This window comes from Portunus trituberculatus, chromosome 40 (genome assembly GCF_017591435.1).
Source record: "Portunus trituberculatus isolate SZX2019 chromosome 40, ASM1759143v1, whole genome shotgun sequence".
Classification (NCBI taxonomy): Eukaryota; Metazoa; Arthropoda; class Malacostraca; order Decapoda; family Portunidae; genus Portunus; species Portunus trituberculatus.
This window is the reverse complement of record NC_059294.1, coordinates 10,323,165-10,349,998: the sequence shown is the minus strand read 5'-3', so window position 1 is coordinate 10,349,998 and position 26,834 is coordinate 10,323,165. Positions and strand designations below refer to the sequence as shown.

At 38.8% G+C, this 26,834-nt stretch overlaps 1 protein-coding gene and 2 long non-coding RNA genes across 6 annotated transcripts; 2 read left to right on the top strand and 1 right to left on the bottom strand.

The window, feature by feature from the left end:
- Positions 1-550: 550 nt before the first annotated feature.
- Positions 551-6,944, top strand: LOC123516025. The gene is made up of 4 exons (XR_006678061.1): positions 551-718; positions 1,077-1,229; positions 4,653-4,783; positions 4,979-6,944. It is a non-coding gene; the product is annotated as an uncharacterized LOC123516025 (long non-coding RNA).
- A 918-nt stretch (positions 6,945-7,862) lies between these two features.
- On the bottom strand, positions 7,863-11,372 carry LOC123516024. Of its 2 annotated transcripts, none has more exons than XR_006678059.1 (2): positions 11,339-11,372; positions 7,863-8,576 (listed from the first exon to the last, which is right to left on the bottom strand). It is a non-coding gene; the product is annotated as an uncharacterized LOC123516024 (long non-coding RNA). The 2 variants fall into 2 exon arrangements; XR_006678060.1 differs by having other exon boundaries at positions 7,863-8,579; positions 11,339-11,371.
- A 3,660-nt stretch (positions 11,373-15,032) lies between these two features.
- Positions 15,033-26,171, top strand: LOC123516023 (WD repeat-containing protein 18-like). 3 transcript variants are annotated; one of them, XM_045275025.1, is made up of 10 exons: positions 15,033-15,394; positions 18,555-18,627; positions 18,788-18,866; positions 20,854-21,009; positions 21,151-21,389; positions 21,534-21,773; positions 22,123-22,365; positions 22,678-22,835; positions 23,084-23,234; positions 25,971-26,171. In XM_045275025.1, exons 2-9 carry the CDS (start codon positions 18,565-18,567, stop codon positions 23,220-23,222), a joined length of 1,317 nt encoding a protein of 438 aa, XP_045130960.1. In that variant the 5' UTR covers positions 15,033-15,394; positions 18,555-18,564; the 3' UTR covers positions 23,223-23,234; positions 25,971-26,171. The 3 variants fall into 3 exon arrangements, with proteins under 3 accessions (XP_045130960.1, XP_045130957.1, XP_045130959.1); XM_045275022.1 differs by lacking the exon at positions 15,033-15,394 and adding an exon at positions 15,449-15,543; XM_045275024.1 differs by lacking the exons at positions 15,033-15,394; positions 25,971-26,171 and adding exons at positions 15,449-15,543; positions 23,424-23,697.
- Positions 26,172-26,834: the final 663 nt, after the last annotated feature.

The following is a 26,834-nucleotide window of genomic DNA, read 5'->3' as shown; positions in this document are numbered from 1 at the left end:
AGAATGAAAATAGACCAAGTTTTGCATTTGCTCAGAAACTCTTAGGAGAAAAATTGCTGGCACTGTCCCCGAGAAGCTGTCCCATGCGCTCGCCTCGATTCCCGGCTCCCACTTCGCAGCTCCTCCACCCAGTTGATTTGACGTCACATATATGAAGCCACGCTATTGGTCAGCAAGAGAGAGAGATAGAGATAATATGAAAACGAATGAGGAGAGAGAGATAGAGAGTATGAAAACGAATAAGGAGAGTGAAAATATGAAAACGAATAAGGAGAGAGAGAGAGAGAGAGAGAGAGAGAATGATAACGAATAAGGAGAGAGAATATGAAAACGAATAAGGAGAGAGAGAGAGAGAGAATATGGCAATGAGTAAGGCAGCGTTTCTCAACCTTTTTACCCTTGCGTAACCCTTCAAATACATCACATGTCTCAAGGAACACCTGCGCAAAATAAAATTTATATACCATATATTTCTCATTTAATGTGACGTCAAATCCGCTGGGTGGAGGAGCTGCGGAGGGGGAGCTGGGAATCGAGGCGAGCGCACGGGATGGCTTCTTGGGGACAGTGCTAAATTGCCATATTTGGTAAACAAAGGACCTCTTGACAATATTTACCACAAGATAACAAGAGATGCAACATTCCACCAGTGAGAAAGGCTGAAGACATTCAGTCAGAGGAGAGGAGTTGAAAAGACAAAAAGCTTTTGGTTCACAAGGTATCTATCATGACCATACCTATCCTAACTTGGTCTTCAAATTTCAGCTTTTTTATCCCAGATTTGTTTCTATTATATCCTTTATTACCATTTGACACCAAAACATTACAAAGATAAGCAAAAGTAGAAGATTCAAGGAAAAATATAAGCTGTAACAATTCTTTCCATCTCTCTCTCTCTCTCTCTCTCTCTCTCTCTCTCTCTCTCTCTCTCTCTCTCTCTCTCTCTCTCTGTCTCTGTCTCTGTCTCTCTCTCTCTCTCTCTCTCTCTCTCTCTCTCTCTCTCTCTCTCTCTCTCTCTCTCTCTCTCTCTCTCTCTCTCTCTCTCTCTCTCTCTCTCTCTCTCTCTGGGACATCAGGTTTTAGACATGAAGTTTGTGGTGGAGCAGGTGAGCAAGGATTGAGGATGGCGAGGCAGGCTGGGTGGTTTCCGCAGCCAGCCGGATAGTATCCACAGCACTCCACTCTCCCTTATTTTCATCAATGGAGGCAGTATACCACATCTTACGCAGGTGAGGTCATGTGTGTGTGTGTGTATTTTTACCTAGTTGTATTGTACTGGGCTCAAGCAGAGCTCATAGTGTCGTGTCTCCATATCCACTTACTTAGTTTTCCTTTAAAGCTATGCACATTATGTGCTGCAACAACTTCATCATTTAATGCATTCCACTTTTCTACTGTTATATGTGGAAAACTGTTTTTTTCCAATATCCTTCACACACTGCCTCTTCCTAATCTTTGCATGTCCTCTTGTCCTGGAATTTCAGCTTCTTCTGTCACCAGCACCAGCTCTTGCTTTTTTATCTTTTCAATGCCATTAACTATTTTATACAATGTTATTAGGTCTTCTCTTTCTCTTCTATCATGTAAAGTTGGCAGTCCTATTTCCATCAGCCTTTCTTCACATGTTAGTTCCTTTAGTTCCAGCACCATCTTCTGAATCTGTTCTAATCTTCACATAACCTTTTTCAAGCTCGGCAACCACACCACTGCTGCACATTCCAACTTTGGACGTATCATACTCGTTATTGAAATACCACCTTAACCCTTAGCCGGCGGTGGAACTATATATAGACGGTCCTGATTGTATCAAAAATTTGCGGGGTGACTATATATAGACTCGTCTCCAAAATTTATCCCTTGTATTTCTAAGCATCGACTATATATAGACGGCCACGTGTGAGTGCCCCCGAGCCACAAAAATGATAACTGGCAAGTCAAGAGTGGCCTTGGTGTACGTGACTTCTCACACTCATACCACACTCTGTTCCCAGCTTTCAGGCAGGGTGGAGTGCTCCTGTCTGCCTGTCATTCCACCAATATAGTATTATTTCTTGGACATATTTGGGAATTTTAGGCACAACCATGCTTCCTACAAGGAGGAGAATCACTGATGAGGATTTACAGCTGATTCTAGCGCATGATTTAGATGATGAGTTAGTAAGAGAGGAAACCATCACATAACTGAAAAGCAAAAACAAAAACAAAAAAATTGGGAGGGTGGAGGGAAACCACATCCAGGTCACAAGTCCTGGACACATTTTTAATGTGGGTGTGAGTGACTCCATTATTCTAGTAAACATATAAAGAAATTTCACTTTAAAGCCTAAAGTTTGATTTGAGAAACTTGTAAACACGGCGCGAAATTGCGGTAGAGTCTATATAAAGATGCTGTCAAAACGTAACAAAATGCGGTGTAACTAAATTTATGCTGCACACCAGTAGGCGGCAGAAGCTATATATAGACGATTCACATTTTAGGAGACAGCCAACGTCCACTGCCGCCGGCTAGGGGTTAATATTAGTTAACATTTTATACGTTGTTCCAAATATTTTTACTTATGTGGTTTTCAGGGCTCAGAGTTTCTTGTACAGCCACTCCTAGAACTTTGTCCTCTTTAGTCTTCATTATTTGTTCCTCTCTCATCAGATAGTTCCATGCTGGTGGTCTTCTCTTACTCTTTCTTAATTCCATTACATGGCATTTCTTGACATTGAATTCTAACTTCCATTTCTTACTCCACTCATAAATTTTGTCAATATCTTCATGCAGCAGCAAACAGTCTTCTTGGGTCTTAATTGCTCGTAAAAATTTTGCATCATCAGCAAACAAATCAGTATAACTGGTTACTCCATAATGTATGTCGTCTACTTATACCTGGAACATAATGGAGGCAAACACTGATCCCTGTGGCACTCCACTTGTTACTTTATTACAGGATGAGTATGTATCTCTGATCACAGTTTTCATCTCCCTATCCTTTAAGTAATCCCTTACCCAATGTAATATTTTTGCTCTCAGTCCTCCTATGTTCTCCAACTTACAAAGTAGTCTGTTATGTGGGACTTTATCAATAGCCTTTTTTATGTTCATGTACACAGTCTCCACCGATTCACCTCTGTTCTCCAGTCCTACTACTCTGGAGTAGAAACCTAGTAAATTTGACACACATGATATTTCTGCCCTTAACCCAAATTGTCTGTTCAATATAACTTGTTTTTCTTCCAGATATTTAACCAATTTTTCTTTGATAACAATTTCATATATCTTTCCTACAACACTTGTAAGTGACACTGGTCTTTAATTAAATGGCTCAGTTGACTTTCTTCCTTTGAATATTGGAATTGTGTTAGCTCTCTTCCATTCCAGTGGAACTCTCTCTTTCTTTAATGAGCTGGTAACCATTTCCCAAATTGGTTCTAACAGTTGAACTTTACATTGCTTTAGTGCCCAGCCTGACACACCATCTGTTCCCATTGCTTTTCTTACATCAAAATTTTCTAGTAGTCTTCCAATTTCTTGTTTGTGCACTATGTTTTCCTGCAAGCTTGTACAATGCAATATCCTATTAAGTTATGTAAAATCCTCTTCTTCAGTGAAAACAGTCTTGAAGCTCTCATTTATTATTTTCCTTATTTCATCTGGTGTTTGGTATGTCTTCCCTCCTTTAACTATTTTTTCTATTGTTTCCTTATTCTTCATCTTACCATTGATATACTTGTAGAAAAGCTTCACTTTTCACACCACATCTTTCTCACAGTTTCTTTCTTCTTCTCTTCTTACTCTAACATAATCATTTCTAGCATCTTTATACTGCTGTCTGTTGCTTTCATTTCTCTGCTTTTTGAGTTTCTTCCAAGCTTTATCTTTTTCCTTTAAGATTCTATACATCTGCCATTGTACCAACCCTGTTTACTCTTCTTTATTCTATAGATTGGTACATATTTCCTCACTCCCTTGTTATACTTCTGTAGGAATAATTCATATTTCCTGTGTACTGTCTTGCTGTTCATAATGTTCCTCCATTCTATGCCACAAAAAAATGTCGTAACTTTTCAAAATTTGCTTTTGCATAATTTAATCTCTCCTTTTTGTAGTCCTCTCTATACCTTAGCACTTCCCATTCCTGCATTTCTGATTCAAATGTTACTTGGTCACTTCTTCCCACTGGACTGTGATATTGAATGATAGGAGGGGGCTCCAGCTTCTTTGTGAATTCTAGATTAGATAATAATAGTTCTTCACCTCTGTACTGTGTTGATTCTTCCACTGATCCAGAGTATTCACCATAGTTATGTTTGTGTGTATGTGTAGTGAAACAGTTCATAAAATTTATAATGAAGAAAAGATGAAATGATTGAATTGTAAGATGTACTGAGAGATTGAATTGTAAGATGCAGATTCTCAGTTTTTCTTTGAACTTTGTGAATGTATTCAATCTGTGTGTTATTGATTTCTTTGTGGAGGCATCTCTGTCTGAGGAGGAAGGAGAGATGAGAGGCTGACTTGTTTTTATTTGTTAGGCATTGTTGAGTGCAGTTTGTGTGTGTTTGTGAGTGGTAGTGTTTGTATGTGTAAGGAGGGATGAGTGGCAGAGTTGCACATGTTTCATGGATGTTGGTGAGTGCAGTGAGGGTTTCTGTTTTCCCAACAGGATGTGCTGCACTGGTGGCGTGGCATTGAGGGAAGCACCTCTTTGTATCCCTGCCCAGCACTTTATTGAACACAGGAAGGTGCTCCAGAGTTTCAAGAAGGGAGTGGTACACACACTTTGCTGCATTCCAAGTAAGGAAAACAAGTTGTCAAGTAGTAGTTATTTTGACACTGTTGCAAATAGTGTGGCTTTGCTTGGCTGGGTTTTTGATACACCTTTCTGTACCACAAATGTGATTACAAGTGAGCAGTTTTGACAATTTCAGACTGATAAGATGACATGAAGGTAAATGAATGCTTTTGTTGACTCCTTCCTTTTTGTTACAGGCTTTTGGAGGTCCAGCAACACACTGCTTTCTTATAAGTGTGTGTCCAGAGTGCAAGGCAGAGAGGGGCAAGGATGGAGGATGCTTCAATATTCACAGCATCATTGGTTCATGCTTCCTTTTTTTGTGGAAAGTAGTGCACACAGTTTTAACCAAAGGATTATATGTTATCATTCAAATTCATAGATTTCATGACTTAACATTGTGTATATTTAGCTACAAGGAGTAATGGTTTATGAAATTTGTAATGTACAGACATGAACCATTGTCCATTGCACTTTCTGCAGATGGAATTTCAGTCAACACTGCAAGGTGTGTGTGTGTGTGTGTGTGTGTGTGTGTGTGTGTGTGTGTGTGTGTGTGTGTGTGGGTGGGTGTGTGTGTGTGCAGCTTTGTGGGCAAGTGTGCCAGTCATTCCCTTATGTCAATGTCTTTCATTTCGGAAGAAAATGTTGTGTGTTATCAGGTTTATATACATTTTTGAGTGAATATTTAGACTGATTAAGTAGTAAGTTTCTCAACTTTCTAGAGCTTTGCTCTCACTGTTCTGTGTAAGACTTCAGGGGCCGTAATCTACAAACTGTCATAGCTAATAACATCATTCCAAGACAAAATGCTGTATTTTAGACACAAGTCCCTCTATGACAAGCTCTAACCTTGTGACTTGTCATAAGTATCAAGATAGGGTTCATCCTGTTGTGCTGCCAACTGCCATCTTAAAACTCTTGTCAACATGATGGGAACTTGGCTGTATGTACCATAGCATGATCCCAGACGTTTTTTTATAAATATTTAGTGATAAGCATCTGTAATGATGACTAAATAATGTCCTTCTTTGATGCAGTAATTTACCATCATAGATAACTGCCCAGAGAGGTACAATCAGTTTTCCCATAACTCAAACAAACCTTACTCGGCATGGCCTGCATGTGTCGGGCGTAATCTTCTCCTGTTTGTTGTGCTTATTTTGTTTGGATACACAGTCTAACTCTTCCCAAAGTAGTAATATTATGTCAGAATTATTTAAATTTAAAAAAAAATTATGTCAAGGAGTTATTTCTTTCTATACATATATGAAGTTGACAAATAATGAGCCTAAAGACTAACTGTGGAGTGACAGTCAGGCATTCAGTGAGACCTGAGGCTAACTGTGTAGAATGCTGCCCCAGAATGATGGTCTGTGTTTATATATATATATATATATATATATATATATATATATATATATATATATATATATATATATATATATATATATATATATATATATATGAAATGCTTAAGATAATGTTAGAGTTTTGGCCTCAAAATGCTACTCTTATGTTCTTATATTATTATTATTATTTTTTTTTTTTTTATGTTATATTAGACAAGTGTTTAGATGGCAATGATAGGTGGAATGAGGTAGACCTGTTCATACAGGAACTGCTGCCATGTTTGTGCAGGCTTCATAGTAATGATAGATAGAAAGAAGTACAACTGTTCACAGAGGGACTGCTGCCATGTATATGTAGGCCTCATTTTTGTTTCTCTAGTAGTTTTGGAATCATTGCAAGTTGAAAGTACTCCCAAAGTAATGTAATACTTGAAAAATTGTCAAAATTTTATTTTTAAAGTTGAAAATTGTAGAAATTCTAAGTTGAAAATTTGTAGAAATTCTAAGGTAAAAATTGTAAGTTGAAAGTTGTAGGATTTTATCTAAGTTGAAAATTTTGATAGACTTCAAAAATTGTACAAATCCTGCCATGCTAGTTTGAAAATTTGTAGAAATTCTAAGGTAAAAATTGTAAGTTGAAAGTTGTAGGATTTTATCTAAGTTGAAAATTTTGATAGACTTCAAAAATTGTACAAATCCTGCTATGCTAGTGTAAAAATTCGTCAAAAATTGTAATTTTATCATTGAAGATTTTGGTAGTTTTCAGATTTTACACAAATGTGTTGATTGAATAAAAGGGAAGCAAGGGAGACTCTTCATTGTATTTTTAATCCTGATATACATGTGCAATTTCTCCGGAGACTCTTCGGAGTATTTATGACTTAGTGCTATTTTTGGGGTCAGTTGGGGTCAGTTTTTCAAGGATTTTTTGCCTTTTTTCAGGGATTTTTTGCTTTTTCAGGGATTTTTCTGCATTTTTTCAGGGATTTTTTGCATTTTTTGCTATTTTAGCACTATTTGGGTCCATTTTTTCAGGGATTTTTTGAATTTTTTGCTATTTTCAGGGATTTGTGCTATTTTTTGCTACCCTTTCAACTTTTCTAGGCATTATTTAATTATTTAATTACTATTTTAGCCGAGTTTGGGCCAATTTAGTGAGCATCCTGACTGAATTCATATTACAATTTTATAGCTTCACTGAAAGGCTATTTGAAAAGTTGAAACTACATACATTGTGGGTTAGATTAGGTTAAGGTTACTACAGATTAGGTAGAGCGTTTTGCAAGTATTCCTAAAAAAAAGGACGGAATTATCGAAAGCATCAAATTTCTTAAATAATTTATTATTATAGTAATTATGCAGGTACATCACACTACAAGAAGGAATAAGTATTAAAGTACTAACAATTATGCAGGTACATCACAGTACATAGAAGGAATAAGAACATTATCACAATACAAGAAGGAATAAGTTATAATACTAACAACAACAATTATGCAGGTCCATCACAGTACATAGAAGGAATAAGAACATTACAAGAGTGATTGGCAACATGTATTGGAGAGCTTAGGTTAGATGAAGCGAGTCCTCCCTCCTTGAATGGCACCACATGTCACGGCAGTGGTGGTGTGAGGCAGGGTCCAATTTCTCCGTGGAAGGTGCAGCGAGGCAGTTGGCGTCTTGCAATGCAGGAAGAACCACAGTTCTCTGCCGCAGGTTTGGTTCTCCCTTTAGTAGCGGCAGTATCTGTAAAATACAGTTTTACCTTAACATTTACATCATGAACATGAACAATCTTGTCTTCAGATGTAGGTAAGTGTTGCACAAATGAACAATCTTGTCCACAAATGTAGGCTAAGTGTGATGTGGGTGTTCCCTGTTAAATGTTTAGTACATATTGTGCATTCTATTTACCCACCACTACGGTACACTAATTTGGAATACACATCTCCAAACCTCACTTTGTTAAAAAAAAAAAAATATTTCTCATTCCAATTCTGGTTACGAACCTTACGAGTTTTGCTTCCATCACCCTCGTTATACTACCTTTCACACCAATACCAAATAATTTGGTTTACCTACGCCTCCAATGATGGAGTTAAAACGGCCCAGCCCCTACCAGTGCCGGACCGCACGCCTCCGAGGTCTGCGTCCTCTTCTGAAGAGGCATACCTGAAGATGGACTGCTAACAGACACAGATGAGGAGCAGGATGCCACGGTTTCTCAGACACTTGGGGGGACACGTCGAACTCGAGCGCGCTGTGGCTAAGGAGTTAGCTAGGGTGAAACGGATGTGGCTTACGAAGTTGGTAGCGCGTAGGGACCAGGGTGCCATACTTGTGGCAGTGCACGCGTGCTCCATCTCCTGACGGATTTCCAAGACTTGTACCCAATGTTTAGGTGGTGACCGTCATGACCCGACCTTCTCCCTTGTTGCACACACTGCTGCAACAATAAAGTTATCAATCATCAATCAAGAAACATTCTTCACGTGCCGTGTCATTAATTCTTGATGCCAAATATAAAACCTTAACTATGATATAGGGGCAAAACGCACAGTATAATCATCAGAGTGACTAGCCTCAAATTAAGTGCAACTGCGTGTATTGCTTAACCCGCATGTGGTGCTGTATTTGGCATGTACACCACAACACACCGAAACTTAATACTCTGTTTCTACACTTACTGATCCACATTGACAATCGTGGATAATTGGACAGCCCACAAATTGTTACCATACACAGCCATTTAAAGCTTTTACACAACAAAAGCCTTCATAATTCACATTCAAACAATTATTAAACACCAAATGTAGGATACCGTGACTAACAATTGCTTGCTGCTTTACATATAACGGTACACTAGTTCACAATACATACAAAACGGGATGAAACGTCACGGCACCCAACAACTCAAACAACGTAACATCCCACTAAACTAACAACTCTTAACGCTACACTAATTCACAGCACATATGAAAGTGGGGTTGATTCACGGTACCCAACAACTCCCTCACACAGCGCAATATCCTACTAACCTAACAACCCTATCTTGTGTTACTGGACCTGGTGCACCTACTCCAAACACATCCTAGGTTTACCCAAGTTGGGTCAAATTGACCACAACAATGGGTGAAACCCCTACCTTGCACCGATCTTTAACCATATGCTTGGCTCTAGGAGTTCTCCCCACACTTCCTCTCTGGTAAAACAAACCATATGTGAGCCTAGTTCCACCATTTCACCACTTAACATTAAGAATGCATAGCTACTTCTAAAGCAAGAAGATCGCTGGTGAAGGGGCGGATTCCGGCTTGGGTAAGATTGGAATGCAAAATGATTGGTACGGACGGCAGATGGGTAATCACAGACCAATGTTCAGACTCCAGGCTCCCTCCATCTCGAGTAGGAACGAAGCGGCCACATAGCGGAGATACACTAAATGTTTACAATCACTATAGTGTAAATTCCTAAAATTTCTCCCCCTTTCCCCCCAACAAGCTTGGGGGACTGTGGGGAACCGGGGGTTTTGGGGGGGAAGCAGATGAGGCGGATTTTGACCCCCGAAAAAAAATCTACGGGAAATTAAGAAAATCAGGATTTCTCGTAAAAATAATCTCATAAATCCGTAGATGTAGCGACGTGTGTAAAATGGCTGGGGGCCTGCGCACCCTGGACTCCCTACCCTAAGGTTATTAACAACCTAAACAAACCTAACCTAGGGTTCTCCTAACCGGGGGAATTTCCTTAGAATACCCACTGTATCACAGGACGGGTGGTTCGCTCGTTTCGCTCGCTCACGGGGAATTTATTACCTTGTAATTACCATTCAGTAGGATATAATCCCTGTATTCAACATCATTCTAAGGAAATTTCCCTAAAATACCCAATCACGGGTGTTGTTACCACACTGACGCGAACACCATTTTTTTTTTTTTTTTTTTTTTGGTAAAATTCCAGAATAACAAACACGGCGTTTCAACACCAAACCTGCCTTTTCTGTCTGTGTCGCACGCACACATCAAACTGGTCTCGTGCCATCCCTGTGTACTTATGGAGAAAGTCGAGGAGGCCGAGGTCACAATCAGAGCACCAAGGAAGAGAAGCAGTGGAATCCATCATGACTGACAAACGACTACTGTGTTAGGGTGGAGGGCGGCAAGTCCACCTTCCAGTTCACTAGTGGTGGAGGAATACATTAGTGACGTCATTTCCCGTAGTTTATAGCATATTTGCTTTATTTTGTTCACTTAATGGAGGAATAAGAATACTTATATTTATCTGAAACTTTGTTCTTCGCGTGTTCCTCTTTCAACTTGTTTAAAACGGCGAGAAAGAGCGAGATTTTTCCGAATGATCCAAATTCAGAACCAAAGTTCTGGAATCTTCCGTTGGCGTAACCCCTGACGTTATTTCCCGTAGTTAGCGTATTTGAATGATTTTTATAGGTGACTGAAGGAAGAATAATATTTCCTCTCATCTGAAGTGTTGTTCTTCGTGTATCCCTCTTTGAACCTGCCTAAAAAGCTAAAAATTCCCCGATGGAAAGGAATTCAGCCACGAAACTCCTGTAAATTTCCACGTGCGTGTATATATATTTGACGTCATTTCCCCTAGTTAGCGTATTTCCTATATTTTCATAACTGAAGAAAATATATTTCCTTCCATCTGAAGTGGTGTTCTTTTTGTGTTCCACGTTCGACTTACTCTTAAACGTGGACACACTCGCCACTTCAAATAATTAGTATGCCGCTTCAAATATGGCGAGCAAAAGGAACTACATCGTGTTGCGGGCGCGGCGTACGTGTTAAGAGGCCCAGTCGACAAGCTGGTGTAGACAGCACATAAACACTGGACTTAGAAATTGGAAGTGGTGTTAAACTTTGTGACGCTAAAACAAACACTGTTCTATAGAGCACCCACTAAGACCCCGAATAGAAAGTAAGTTCGAGTCATATACTATCTATTAACTATACTATTTTAGGAATTTACATTGTACATTAAGAAATTCACTATACACAAAGTTTCACGTAATGTCAGGAAACACTTCCTATCCTCTAAGCCACGGCATGGAACTTTCAAATACTCCCGTTCTTGAGAAAAAGGTAAAGGTCCTTCACTGCACACACACACGCACTCCAACATCAGCACCACACACAAAACCTTAGTTACTTAAACTCGTGACGAGGCAGTGGGCAGACACACCTTTTAGCTCACACATCTTACCAGCACAACGCCTATTAAAGAAATCGTTCCCTATTGCCTCACTGCTTTCTGCTTCACCTCCTACTCCTCCTCCTCCTACTCCCCCCCTCCTCCCTCCCTTGTTTACAATAAAGACAATTAATAACTAACTAACCACTCTCGGTGAGCGTCGTTTGATATAAGCATTGTTTCCTTTAGTCTAAGCCGGTGGTACCCCACGTAGGTCTCAAACCTCCTCACTCACGTGACACTCCTTTACATAAGCTTTGTCTATCCATTGTATATATATATATATATATATATATATATATATATATATATATATATATATATATATATATATATATATATATATATAATGTGTGTGTGTGTCTGTGTGTGTGTGCGTTTATTATAATTATTATTATTATCATCATCATTATTATTGTTATAGTTATCATTAGTGTTATCACTATCGTTATCATTCTTATTAACATTATCATCATTACTATTATTGATAATAATAATAATAATAATAATAATAATAATAATAATAATAATGATAATAGTAATGATAGTAATAATAATAATAATAATTATAATAATAGGAATTATTATTATTAATATTATTATTAATATTGATATTATAATGATAGTAATAATAATAATAATTATAATAATAACAATTATTATTATTAATATTATTATTAATAATATTATTATTATCATTATCATCATTGTGAGGACAAAGCACGTAGCTACGGTACATAGTATTTCCAATTGTCACATTACTGAAATGTCAAAACACACATATTTCTTTAACCATCCAAATTAACGTATCCACATTTTCCTGCACTAATTATGAAGCATGTAGGCCTACAGGCATGACGCGTAAATAATATTGCCAATGTTCATAATAACTAAATAAGGAAGTGATAATTTAAATAGCTTGTTTCAGCGAGGCGGGGATGCCACCTGCCACCTGCCACCTGGATGGGCCCTGCCGACATGCAATGTTAATTAACACAGACACATACCTAATTATTCACCAAACAATTTAATGATGTACTTTTAAACAACTATTTTCTGACCAGACAAATTTACGTCCTCGCTGTATTCACTATTCACCTCACGATCGCTTCATTTAAGGAAGCACCTTTCACGTTTGGCCTAATACCCAAGACGGTGATGGAAAAAAAAAAAAAAAAAACACGTTTGGGAGACACTGGTGACTGGTGACTGGCGACAAGCTCTTGTCACCTACTCGTCCAGTGCACAAGCAGTGAATGACAGTCACAAGGAGACGTTTGTTGGCGCCCGGCAGTGCTTCACCAGATCTCAAGCGGCAATGGTCAAGCTAGTGTTATTACTCACTTAGTGGAAGCGACGCCTTTCAACAATGACAACAACAACAATGCATGTATGAGTGCATTTTGTACGTATTACGCAATTAAACTCACCTTTAACACACACACACACACACACACACACACAGCCTGCGAGCTTTGGAAGTGGTACGGAATGAGGCAATGCGAATCATATTAGGATGTGCAAAGACAACTAGAATTGACATTATGAGAATGGAACGGTATCTTCCAAGTATTCATTGTAGGGTTAAGGAGTTGGTCGTTGGTGCTGTCATTAGGATGACTAGAAGAGGGGATGATGCCTTAATATCCTTAGTGAACTCTTGTCAGAATTCCCGCTGCTCTGTTAAACTTAACAGTTATGGTAAAAAGTTGTATGCAGCCTTGTGTGAGTATGGGGCAGTGCAATACTGTGCACCTTTAGAGAAAACTGATAGTCTTCCACCTTGGTTGCATCATACAATTAAAGTGGATATTTTACAATTGCATGCCAAGAAAGATGAACTGTGTTCTCTAGAGCTGAAACAAATTTTCTTATCTAAAATTAATGTTTTACCTAGATATAATGTTGTACATATGTATTGTGATGGGTCTGTTAGTGGTGATAAGGCTGGATGTGGTGCAGTAATTAGGGAATATTTTGAAGAGGGTGTCTATACTGATGTACATGTATCTAAGAGACTTGGGGATTTTTCATCTATTACAACTGCTGAACTACTAGCTATATATGAGGGACTGTTAGTTGCATCCGTGAAAGGTAAAGATATTTATGTCTTTGTTGATAGTCAGAGTGCTTTGTCCTCTCTTAACAGTTTTAATACTGTAAATGAGGCCTTGGTGGCTCACTGTAAAGCCATTGTCTTTCAACTAAAAGATGCTGGGCACATTGTGCAATTTATGTGGATACCATCTCATGTTGGTATTTGCCTCAATGAAACAGCTGACAAGCTTGCAAAGGAGGCACTAAATAAGACTTCCATAGATTCGGAAGCCACTATGAGTCTTAGTAGAATCAAGGGTGTCTTGATGAGTAGGCGGAGACAATGGGACTCTGAAATTATTGGTAAACTCATTGATAGTGGAAGTGAGAGTGTGAGACACTATGTAACTGTGTTTAACAACACCAATACTTGCTATGGGAAAACATCCCCTAGAGTGGACACTGTCATCATGAGACTACGGTTAAGGTACAAATATTGTTGGGAGTATGCCACCAGTCAAGATGGCATATCCTGCAAATTATGTGGTCAAGACAACTCTCATACTCTGCGACACTATCTATGTTTTTGTCCGAAAACTGAGGAGTTCCGGGATCTCCAGATCAGTGACGCAACTTTGCAAGCTTGTCACCTGATAAATAATAATATTGTGCCCAACATTTTAAAAAAGTACAAACACTTTGCACCTATGGTGTAATTTACTGTAACTATATGTACATATCTATATTTAGTAATATTATATCTATGTGTTACCTTTGTAAGGCCTCTCAAGGTCAGCTGGGTGGGCATCTCAGCATGCTGGCTGCCCCCATTGATTTTTATATCAATAAACTATTTAAATTTGAATTTGAATTTGACACACACACACACACACACACACTCACACACGCTTATGAAGAACGGCTGAAGGAAATGGGACTGCCAACCTTACAAGATAGAAGAGAACGCGGGGACCTAATAACAATGTATAAGATAGTACATGATATTGAAAAGATAGACAAAGAAGACCTGATGCTGTTGGCGGAAGAGGATGGAAGGACAAGAGGACATAAAAAGATGAGGCAGGATGAGACAGTTTGTGAAGGATGTTGGGAAATACAGTTTTCCACATAGAACGATGAAAAATGGAATGCATTGGATAATGGAATTGTTGTAGCACATAGTGTGCATAACTTTAAAGAAATATTAGATAAATGGAGATATGGAGACAGGACACTATGAGCCCCGCTCGAACCCTGTACAATACAACTAGGTATATACAACTAGGTAAATACACATTGATAGAAATAATAACAGTTGTGTGGTTATTGGAGGAGAGACGATAATAGTTAAGTTTGCCCCTCAATAACTCGAGGCCTAACTAGGACAGAATCTAATACATGTTATATAGTGTGAGGGTTAAGACAGTAAGAACAATTAGAGATGGAAAGATGGAAGGATGAAATAAAGGGGGAAAATGAAATAATATTATACCATTAGGCGGGTGAACTCTACAACCCTACCTACATCTTCCAACGCCCAACAGGATCTAGCAGGGAGACATGGTCACAAGATCTGCGTCCTTCACTGGGAAACGAGGAGAGCTGCCGGGACGTGTATATTAATATTAAGACAGTGTCTAAAAAATAATAATAATACCGAAACAAAATATCGACAAAAATTACCAGCACAGCGGTACATTGAAGCAAAATTACCGGTAAAGTTATATATCAAAACGGTTCTGATAATGAAAATTCGGTCTTTCGGTATACCGTATACATCGGTACACAACATATCCCTAAGTGACACGTGCGAGCAGTGGTGCTTGCAGGGCATTATTTGTTTCGTGTGTCGTGCTCTCTGCTCTCCTTGTACTGATAGGAAAATGACCAGAGTGTAATACTGAAGAGAAGGAGGACTTACGAAGCGACATAAAGCGGAAGAAGTCACAAGAAGAAGGGTATAGAGAAGTTGTGGTGCCGCTAATCGCCCATACCTTCCCTCCTCCACAGGTACACTTTTGATTCTGAGGGTAATGTTAATGTAAAAATGTGGCACCGTCAGTTTGTTTGTTGTTTAGTATGGGGTCGCGTTTTTTCATCATTACGTGCACTGGTTGGCTTGTCAGAACCCTAGAAACTTGGAGAGAGGACCCTTCAAGGTAATACTTTTCAGCTGTTCGTATTTGTCTATGTATCGAGAGCAGGACAGTTACAGAGGTCAAGGGACTGAAACGGAGGTACAGTGACATATCAGTGGAAATTGTGTTAACTTCACTCCATTAGGTCAGGTGCAACAGTGCTGGTGTGGTATGCTGCCCTGGTCCTATGAATATTCAATATAAATTATTATTTGGGATCAGAATAATTTAAATTAGGTTAGACTTGGGATGGCATGAGTCTTTAGCATTCTTAATCCTATATCATGTCAGAGATTAGTATGTGTGTTAGTGTAAGGTTTTAAAGCTTCAACTATTTCTCAGCAAAATCACATCACTTATTTTTGCCTAAACTAGTATTGGTCAATTTTCAGTTTCACCCATCTGTGGAAACTGATGTGGCTTGTGTTTTTCTGATATGTATAATTTTTGTCACAAATTAATATTTTTCTAGTTACGACATTTTAACTCCAAGTTATGCCTATCTCTTATTCCCAACAATCTTGAGGGATATGTGGGAAAGCATGATTTTTTGTGTGGGGAAGCATTTAATTGGATAATGTGCATTGGAAAAAGGGTAAAAAATCAACAAAATCACATTAAAAAATCTGATAATACTTTGATGGTGGCTGCGGTGAGCATTGCTTTGTTACTGTTGAGCAGCGTTGCCAACAATTTGCCACCCCTGGATTTGGGTCTGATGCAAAGGCTGTCTCCCAATATTAAATCCAGATCTTCCCCAAGGGTTAATGACCAAACCCAACATTATAACCTTAATATGATGCTTGTCACTAACCAAACTCACTATTATAACTTTCTACCCAGAGGGGCTAGGGGCTGCCCCCTCCCTGCAAGTGCTACTAACTAAACCCAATATTATAACCTCACTATAATGCACGCCAAAAAACGTTCATTAGGAATAAATATGAATTGGCCATAGAAAAAAAAAAACAGTACAAGGCCTTCGAGGAGGTAATAATGGTTAGTAAATCTTGGGTGGAATCCAGGGAGATGCAGCCCTTGTGGTTACAAGGTATTAATGTTAGGGTTTCTTTATTACCCTTGTAGGGGTCCCAGGGTCGGTGCAGCTCCCCCGGCTAGGTTAGTGTTTTTTTCTTTTATACAGCTAGAAACTTAGGGGGTTGGCAACGGTACTCAACAGTAACAAAGTAACGCTTATTGCTGCCACCACCATTTAATTATTTTCAGAGATTTTTTATGTGATTATGGTGATTTCTGACCTCTTTTACAATGCACTTTACTCAATTTCATGCTCCTCAACCCAAAAACCCAGATTTCCCACACATCCTCCTAAGATTGTTTGGAATGAAAGGTAGGTATAAGTTGGAGTTGTAAAAACAGTCATAACTCAAAAAATATTCATTTGCTATGGAAATTATGTAAGCCATTAGTAAATTCACTACATTTCTTACCGGCATAACATAAGCCACATCAGAGATTCCATGGTTGGGTGAAACTACAAATCAACTCTAATACCAGGCTTGGCATGCAGTAGTCATTTGTGTCAGTCACAACACCTCTTGTGAACCTGATTCATAATATGCAGTAAGTGGCATGCAGGCTTTTCCAACTCCAATCTATCAACTTCTTAATGGCAAAATAGTGAGCAGGCCTGGGTCTGGTCACTGGACTGAGCTCAGAGGTTAAGAACTTTTTTTCTCTTGGGTGTGAGTTTAAGGTGTGTCACACTTTGCCTTTTGATGTGAAATCCCCTATTGAGTTTTAAATACTGGGTAGCTTGTCTCCATGTGGCATCTGCTGGTAACAGGGGTACCACATAACCCTCTGGTTAAACAGCTATCCTCCCTGGGCAAGAGGCCAGGAGTGACACCTTATTCTCTCCTCCCTGAATCAAAGCCTGTAGAGTAATGGGTATCCAATGGCTTGGGTAATGGGTACCTTAACAGCTTCTCTGATCCAGAGTTGAGTTTGCTATTCTGGCAGGGCAATAATCTTTGGGGCCTTAGCTATTTCTATGGTGTAACCCACTATCTCAGGGATGAGTAGTGTCCCGGCCCATTGAGTGAGGTTGAGGCTCCTGTCCTTAGAGCCCAATAGGGTTATGGTCTTAAGTTTGGGGTACATGGTATACCATGTGACACCAATCCCTTCAGTTTTTTTTTTTTTTTTTTTTTTTTTTTACGTAGGGAAGAGGGCCGGCTAAGGGAAAAAAAAAAAAAAAGTAAAAAAAAGGCCCACTTGAGTGCTGGCTCTCTAAAAAGTGTAAGAAGTGCCAAAACCGTCAGCCAAAATTAGGGGAGCAAATGCCTCGATACCTCCCTCTTAAAAGAAGACAAGTTGTAGGAATTCTGAAATACAGATGCAGGGAGGGAGTTGCAGAGTTTACCAGTGAAAGGGATGAATGATTGAGAGTACTGGTTAACTCTTGCATTAGAGAGTTGGACAGAATAGGGATAAGAGAAAGAAGAAAGCCTTGTGCAGCGAGGCTACAGGAGAAGGGGAGGCATGCAGTTAGCAATATCAGTAGAACAGTTACCATGAAAATAGTGATAAAAGATAGAAAGGGATGCAACATTTTGGCAGTGAGAAAGAGGCTGAAGACAGTTAGTGAGAGGAGGGGAGTTGATGAGACGAAGAGCTTTCGATTCCACCCTATCAAGGAAAACTGTGTGACTGGAACCCCCCCAAACATGTGAAGAGTACTCCATACAGGGACAGATAAGGCCCATATACAGAGTAAGCAGTTGGAGAGGCGAGAAAAACTGTTGATAAGGTTTGCTTGTGCCTCTTTGCATCTCTTGCCAGCTAGTGTCATCACAGGGACACTAAACCTAGTAATTGGATGATATCAGCTTAATGCAGTAAGTTTGCCTTGGGACCCTCCATTTGTTAAGGTGGATTGTTGTACTATACTTTACTTGAGTGGAGATTGCTATCTACCACCATGAATTAACCTGGTAGGAAAGTAGCTCCAACACTCAACATATAATGTTTACAAACAATTGAGGTAAATTTAAGATCTTCCTCTCCAGACTGTGCATCATGGAGCCTGTTGTGAATGCAGTATTTGTGTCTTCCCTCAACACTGGGACAGAATCTCTTCAGGTAAGTTAGGCCAAATATTTTGAACTATTTTCTTTTCTCTTTCTAAGGATACTTGTAAATATGTACAGTATATATTGTCTTATGAACTTCAGGAATGTTAATATATTTGGCCTTTGAGAAAGACTACTGATTGTTAATTTTAAAATCTTATCTGTTTCAGGTCTATGATTGTGACACTGGGACTCAACTGAAGAGCTATCGAGGACAGCCAGTTGCTGCTTCTACCCTCTGCTCTGTTGGTAAGTTTGCAAATTGAATTGATTGAATTTATGAATTTATGGAACTGAAGTGGAATCTAGTTGATGATAGGAGAGGAGAGAGAACCCAAACTCCTGTTGATATTGCCAGATTCATCAGATTTTATTATATTTCACAGAAAAGTTAGTCTACTGCATATCAATATTGTAAACACGTATCTACAACACATATGCTACAATAGTAGAATTAAGATTATACATATACATGCATTTTGTGTTTTATGATACCATCTTTGTTCTTTGGACAAAACTTACTAATACTTACTAATGAAATACTACGGTATTTCATTAGTAATTCACTATCACTCAGTGCCACAGAGTCAAGGTTATCCTCATGGCATGAGCATATATGAATACTAAGATATGCTATCCATTATAGCAGGCAATAGAGGAGTGGAAAAATAAATTTAATATCGTGGTGAACGATAAGATGCAAGAAGAAAAAGCGGCCGAGTCACCGTGAGTCTCCGCTTCATCTGTGGCCGATCTCATCTCTGCTTTATTTTTTGGTATTCCATGTAAGATTTAACTTTATGCATTACAAAACAACCCTTTCTTGGGGGCAAGGTTTGTAAAAAGCTAATAGAAAAATATATAATTGATTTTTTTTTTAACCCATGTGGTATGTTGGGGACCAGCCCAGAATGCATCCCCCCCCTATTTCCATTATTTCCTATGGGAAAATTATGTCTGCTTAACGAATTTCCGCTCTACGAACAGCTTTGACACCCCCTATCCTGTTCGTTAAGCGGAGTATTCCTGTAAGTGAATACAGGCTATTTTGTGTGTTTCTTGCCAAACTTTTATTTTTGGGACCCATGATCATGGACAGGGTCTTGAGCTCACAAAACTTAATAAAAAATACACACTGGCGAGGAGCACAGACACATACATGCACAAAGGATGAACAACGATACACAACGCGGACTGAATGTTCGGGTTAGCTGGGTAGCTGAGCGATCACTGCGCCACCTACCAATGGCTAATCGTATCTTAAAAATATTGTTGTATTCAAGGCGTAAATTATATGAAATCTTTTGTCCTATATAAAAAAAAATTGTATGTTAGGGCGATCGTATGTCGAAGTACCACTGGTTTAGCTAAAAGACAATGGCCATCCTGAGGAGTTATTTTTAGTCTAAAGGCATACCATTTTCAGGTTATGGCAAGAAAAAGCTTAGGGATATGGTGATGAAAGCAATGCAACACCCTCAGGCTACTTCAGTTTCAGCTGCAAATTTTCTTTTTTCTCATAAAGAAAACTGAACAAAAATTGCTCTACACTTTCCTTGTTAAGCATTAACCTCCACAGAGGTAAGATGAAATATGTTTTAAGGTTTTGTGCTGTATTAAAGTCTAGAAGTTAAAGGGTTTTGTACACCATGCAACCATATTTTGCTCTATATAATGATGTTATTCATGTAAACTTTAGTCACTATGAAGAAATACCATGGTAAGATGACAACAAAAATACCAGGAGTAAAAGCATGGTAAATCAATAGATAAATCTTAATATAATGTTTATAGATGACTACTATACCATGAGACAATACTACACCATCTGAATTAAACCAGCTGTCAAATACTGAAAACTTGACAGTTTGGGTCCTCTCCTATTGTCTTTATCATATCATGTGTGTGGGCATGATTTCTAAAGTTGACATGACTTTACTAGAAAATGTAACATCAGGCACTGTAAATGTATGTTATAATGGAATGTTTTCTCCAAGCAGAGGGATTAATTGGTGTAATAGTGTAAAAGAATTCTCTATAATTTGGACTGTGAATGATGAGAATATTAAAAATGTGTGCTTATATTTTTTTGTTGCATGTGTTTAAGAAGACAGTATGAAATGTTAAGTGGTGATGAAAAAAATTGTGTAATCTGGACTGTAGAGATGTTCTTTTTCTAGATGTAGTAATATAAAGCATACAAAGGCCTATGGACCTGTGCACATGGTTGTTTCAGGACATGCATCTCACTTACTGGTGGCTCAGAGAGACAAGCCATTCCTGCAGACTTGGGCCATCCACCAGCATGATGTGCAGCAAATCCGGCTGGTTGTTCCTGGCAAAGTCACCGCCATGGCAGTAAACTCGGCAGGACAAAAGTACTGTGTCATTGGTGAGTACTGTCGGGCAAACCTTAGGATCTACCACAGTTGTCCTTGTTTTTATTGTCAGCAACTATTGATCATGGTAAATGAGAGTGTAGGAAGCAGGTTGCATGGATGTACTACCTCATTTAAGAATTTGTTTATTCCAGGAATCAATGAAAAAATTCACATCTACAAATTGTTGTCTGGTCGCCTGATTGGCATTGCAAACCGCCATTACCAGCCAGTTACTCGTTTGGTATTTTCACCTTGTGGGAACTACTTTGCTTCGGGTGGGGAGGACGGCTTTGTGTACCTGTGGAGCTTGTCCAGCTTCATTGAGAGGCTGCACCAGATCCATGCACCCCAATCTCAGCCACACTTTGTTTTAGGACAGCACTCAGATAAGGTTTGTTGTACTATTTCATGGTTTTTCTGTCTTTGCCTGGTGTCCTCTTTAAAAAAAAAAAAAAAAAAAAAAAAAAGAGGCACCAGAAAACTATTGTTAGAATTTTTCCAGTAATGAATAGAATAGTAATTGCCATTTCTTCAGATTACAGGTTTGATCTTCACCTCATCAGGGATGCGAGGGTTCCTTGTGTCATCCTCCTTGGACCACACCGCCCGTGTGTTTGACATGGTGACTGGCCGCCCTGTGTATTGTCTGGTCACTGCTGATGCTGTGACGAGTGTTGCCAGTAATACATTAGGGTCTCAGGTCTTCCTAGGTCATGCTGATGGCACTGTCAAGGTGGTGAATTTGCTTCCTTCTGATGTTCATGGGGATATTGAAGTAAGTCCATTGTAAAAGATACTTTACATATTCATAACTAACTGTGTGTGGCTGTATATTTTTATATTTTTACCTCTGTTTACTCAACAAGTAGGAGATGTAGGTTAAGTTGAGTTGTGATCCTCCTGTCCATTAATAGCAGAGGGTGAGCTGTCTAGTTTCTTGTATGCTTATGTGTTCCTATAAGAATAGAAAGTTTACAGTGTTGCCTTGTTTGTGTATGTTGGTATATGAAAAATAGTTCATGTTGACACTTGTTTCTGCAGTGTATAAACTTCCTTCACTCAACAATAATGGAGAATGAGTTCAAAGATTTCCGAAGATAACTAACCTCACTTGTATCTTTCAGGTGAGTTGCAAAGGAGTAATGTGCCATGAAAAGTGTGTGCGACATCTTGCTGTGACACCTTCAGGCAGCCACCTGGTCAGTGGAGGAGACGATGGAGAAGTGAAGGTTTGGGTAGTGACAAACAGCACACTAGGAAGTCATGAAGCTGCTGCCAAGAGACAACCTCACTTGGCTCACAGAAGAACAATCCACACTGGCCGAGGACCAATCACCAACTTGGCCATAAAGCAAATCAATAGAGAGGTTAGCTTATTTGTAGAAAAATTATGCTGTTTATTCATCCACATGCTGTAATTATTTTGTTTACTCATAAATATTAAGTATGCACACGTGTGACCTTCGCTAGTGTCATCAGTGCAGTGTTATATTTTCATTTATTTACTTTGATATAATTTCATAAATAAATGTTATGATTATTTTTATTACAATATAGATGTTAATATATCTGAGGGCTTTTGCAAAATTTTGAGACTGAAATAACTAACCTAAACAACTCCAGTAAAATTACCACATTTATAAACTAGGAAATGCATTACGTGTTCTGCATTTACACAGGTACTGAGTGAAGGAGAAATGACAACAAAAGAAGTTATTGCTCCCTTTAGCCAAGATCATTCCAATCCACTAAGTTGTCCAGTCACCGTGCCAATCAAAGGAAGGTGTAATCCACATCCACACTTACAAGATCTTTTCACTTCTCCACTTATGTCAAGGTTAGCACTGATTCTTTTACCTTCAAACTTGAATTACTGTAATTTTTTTAAATAGTATTTGAAGTATTGTCTGTTTTATATAGAGAAGGCTTTGAATTAAAGAAAGCAGAGATAAGTACTAGAGGTCTATCATGTAAGGGAATGAAGTAATAACTGCTTGCAACATTTATCCTAGAAGACACATGGAAGTTTTCTAAGCCATGAAATATAATTGTTGCTGTAAAAACTTAACAGTGCATGTTTTTCAGTATTCCACAAGTATCTGGGAATGGTGGAGGGTTGGGAGTCAGCAGCGATGCTCAGAACACAGTAGATCAGCTCAAGATGACAAACTCTCAACTCTTCAAATTTGCACTCAAGCACATCATTGGTGAAGGAGATCTGTGATACAGGCATCTTGTAAGTTTGTGATTCTTATGTTACTAGAGATAGAGGGAGAGAGAGTGTGGGAAGAAAGAGGGGGGAGAGAAAGGTCACTGCTGAAACAATTATGTTGTGTCCAGCATACACAAATGAAAGAAGAAAAGACAAATTTTTAACACCCATATTTAGTAAAGGAGAAACTCATTTGACATCTACTATTTGCAGCAGAAACAAGGAAAAAAATAAAAGAAAATACTTCAATTTTGGAAAACCAGAGAAAAGAAAAAAACTCAAAAAGTAATGAAAAAGAAAAGAAATGAAGAAAAGCGAAGAGCTGTTGAAAAAGGCATTTCTCCCCTACGATCACCATAACCAGAAGAGAAGATGAAGAAGAGCAACAGGGAGAAGGAAAGGAAGAGGAAAAGCAACAAGAAGGAAAAGAAGTGGAAGAGGAAGAGGAAAGACCAACAATAAGAAGGAAAGGAAGAGGAAAGACCAACAAGAAGGAAAGGAAGAGGAAGAGCAACAAGAAAGAAAGGAAGAGGAAGAGGAAGTGCAACAAGAAAGAGAGGAAGAGGAAGAGCAACGAGAAAGAAAAGAAGAGGAAGAGGAAAGACCAACAAGAAGAAGGGAAGGAAAGGAAGAGGAAGAGCAACAAGAAGAAGGAAAGGAAGAAGAGGAAGAGCAACAAGAAGAAGGAAAGGAAGAAGAGGAAGAGCAACAAGAAGAAGGAAAGGAAGAGAAAGAACAACAAGAAGGAAAGGAAAAGGAAAATGTAGAGCAGCAAGAAGGAAAGGAAGAAGAGGAGAGCAACAAGGAGAAGGAAAGGAGTAGGAAGAGCAACAAGAAGGAAAGGACGAGGAAGAGCAACAAGAAGAAGGAAAGGAAGAGGAAGAAGGAAGAGAATTACAAAATACAAGCAACAAGAAGGAAAGGAAGAGGAAGAACAACAAGGAAGAAGGAGAAGGAAGGATAAGCTGAGTTTCATGAACATTAGCTGAAAGGTGTACCAATTTAGCCTCTGTGCAGAGGAATGTGTGCACCTGGGCAACCTGGAAACCACTAGGATGGGAAGATGGCTGTACAATTGGGCAAGGACAAAATCTCTGTAACCGGTGGACCAGTGATGGGAGACATACAAGGTGCAGCAGATGGAAGACACCAGCCAGGTGTGTGAGAGCATGAGGAATGGGTGCATCACTTTGAGAGGATGGAGTATGGGTAAGTTTGAGGATGTGTGCTGAGAGCTCAGTGAATGTGAGAGGTGGTTGTTAGAATGGATTATAGAAGCCTGTGTGGTGTGTGGATGTGAAGGCAAGGATGGATTACAGATGGTCCGAGTCCAGCAGCAAAATATGACATTCTTTCTGGCAACTTTTTCACAGCATCGATCACCCTTTTATTATTACTTTCTCTATTTAATCCAGCAGCATCACCACTATTCCTTTCCTATCTTCACACTTTCAATTCCATTATGACCTAACTTGGTCAGAATCTCTTGCATCACCTCCTTCCTGTCTTTCATTCCTTTCACACTCCAGCACCACATGCTCTCCCGTGTCACATAAATAACTGATATACACTTTGCTGCTGGACTCAAACCATCTATAATAACTTGCCTTCACATCCACACACCACACACACTTCCACAATATGTTCCGACCACCTCTTACACTTACTGAGCTCCTTGCACACATCCCCAAATTTACTCACACTTTATCCTCTCTCAGTGATGCACCCACATGCTCTATCTCAACTGGCTGATGTCTTCCGACTGTCTTCTCCTGTCACTGGTCCATTGGTTGTAGTGATTTCACCCTCGGCCACTTACACAGCCGTTGTCTTATCCTAGCAATCTCAGTGTCTTTCAGGTGCATAGCATTCTCTACATATAGGCTGAACCACTCCACCATGCCATCCATGTTGGTGAGACTCAGCTTGACTTTCTCCTTCATCTTCAACTGTAGCAGCTTCTCATGTAGTATTCATCTGTTGGTCAACCCTCTCAAGCTTTCTTCATAGTATTTATTATTATTTTTTTATTTTATTTTATTTTATTTTTTATTTATACCTAGTGGGCATTTCACAGGAATTATATGTAGGGTAAAGGGGGTACTTTTTGGGTACCTCCTATTTCAAAGCCCACCCGCTAGGAAACTGTTGCCCTGAGTGAGGAAGCCTAACCTACACTCGGACCGTGGACAGGATTCGAACCCGTGTGCTCGGAGACCCCTCGGACCTGAAAGCACGCTTGGTTCCACTGTACATTCTCAAGCCTTTTCATAGTACTCTTGTATTGTGTTAGTTGACCTTTTCAAACAGTTGACATTCTCAAGCTATTTCATAGTACTATATTGTATTCTGTTGGTCATCCTTCTCTAGCCTTGGTAGTACTGGCTCTCTCTGGTCTCTGCAACAGCCACATTCTTTTTCTTCATCTCCACTGACTTCACAGCATCCACTTGTGAAAACAATTTAGATAATTCCAGAAAAGAAATTAAGAAAAAGACATTAAAGTAGTAACATAAACCTGCCTACTAAATTTCTACACATTGGCTTTGTTTGTATTAGCATTTTATTCAGTAGTAAGTTGAAATAATCTAACCATTTAATAACTCTGAGAGACAGTAACTATGGAAGTGAAAGGCTAAAGTATGCAGCATTAGAAGTTGAAGAAGCAATTCAAATGAATAAGACATCTTAATAGGTGTTTAAATTTGTAGTCAAGGAAAAGTTTTAAAATTTCTGAATGTATTTTTGTTTTCATTACAGGTGTCACAGAGGATCACCTACAGTTACTGGAAGGAACCCTTGTATTCCTTGAGGGTGTGGCTGCCTTTTGAACACCTTGGTTAGACTTGTGGAGTGGCAGTGTTGCTGTTCAATGAATAGTTTATTTTCAATTTTTTTTCCAATAAAGATTCTTTTTGTATAGACATTTTGAGGTAAAAAATATATGAATACATATGAAAATTTACATGTTTTGATCTAAATCTCGTGCACTTTCTATTACCACAACCCAAATAGGTAGAAACTGAAATCTTGGAAATCCTAGGTAAGTGATGTAGGTCAGCTAAGCATGCAGCTGCAGCCCACTTCTGTAATGAAATACATTATAGCAAGGATACAAATCAAACATCCTAAAACTGAATATGCTGCTAAAATGCTTATCTATCATATTTCATCACATATCATGTACTACACGTTTTCTTACAGCAACATCACTAATTCCGAGAGATAATAGCAGCTGGTGAGATGACCCTATCTTTTAATTCAGGGAGAATAATTCTGATAGTAGAAGTAGTAGTAATAGTAGTTTTTAACATAAATGATGGCAGCCAAGGGAAAACATTACTAAATAAAAACTGCTATTTGCCACTCTAAAATGAAAAAGAGGTGCATTCAAAACCGTGGCCTTTAGTTAGCAAGGTTTGTTATTTCTGTCCTGAAAGATGTCAAGTTGTATGAACGGGAAATGGAGGGGTGAGACACTCAGGGTTGGTCGAAAGTAACTAGTGGTACCTGATTTTTTTTCAGACTTACAAATTAATAATCTAGATTATAGAATTTCTAGATAGAAGCTTCAGAGGTTAATTTGATCCCAAAAATAATATTCACTGTTCCCTCTCGTTATTC

Bases quoted from the DNA above. Each gene is read 5' to 3' on its own strand.
- LOC123516023 (XM_045275022.1), top strand. From the start codon at position 15,464: ATGGGGTCGCGTTTTTTCATCATTACGTGCACTGGTTGGCTTGTCAGA. The intron at 18,867-20,853 runs GTAAGTTTGCAA...TGGTTGTTTCAG, and splicing joins TTCTACCCTCTGCTCTGTTG to GACATGCATCTCACTTACTG. The intron at 21,390-21,533 runs GTTTGTTGTACT...CCATTTCTTCAG, and splicing joins TAGGACAGCACTCAGATAAG to ATTACAGGTTTGATCTTCAC.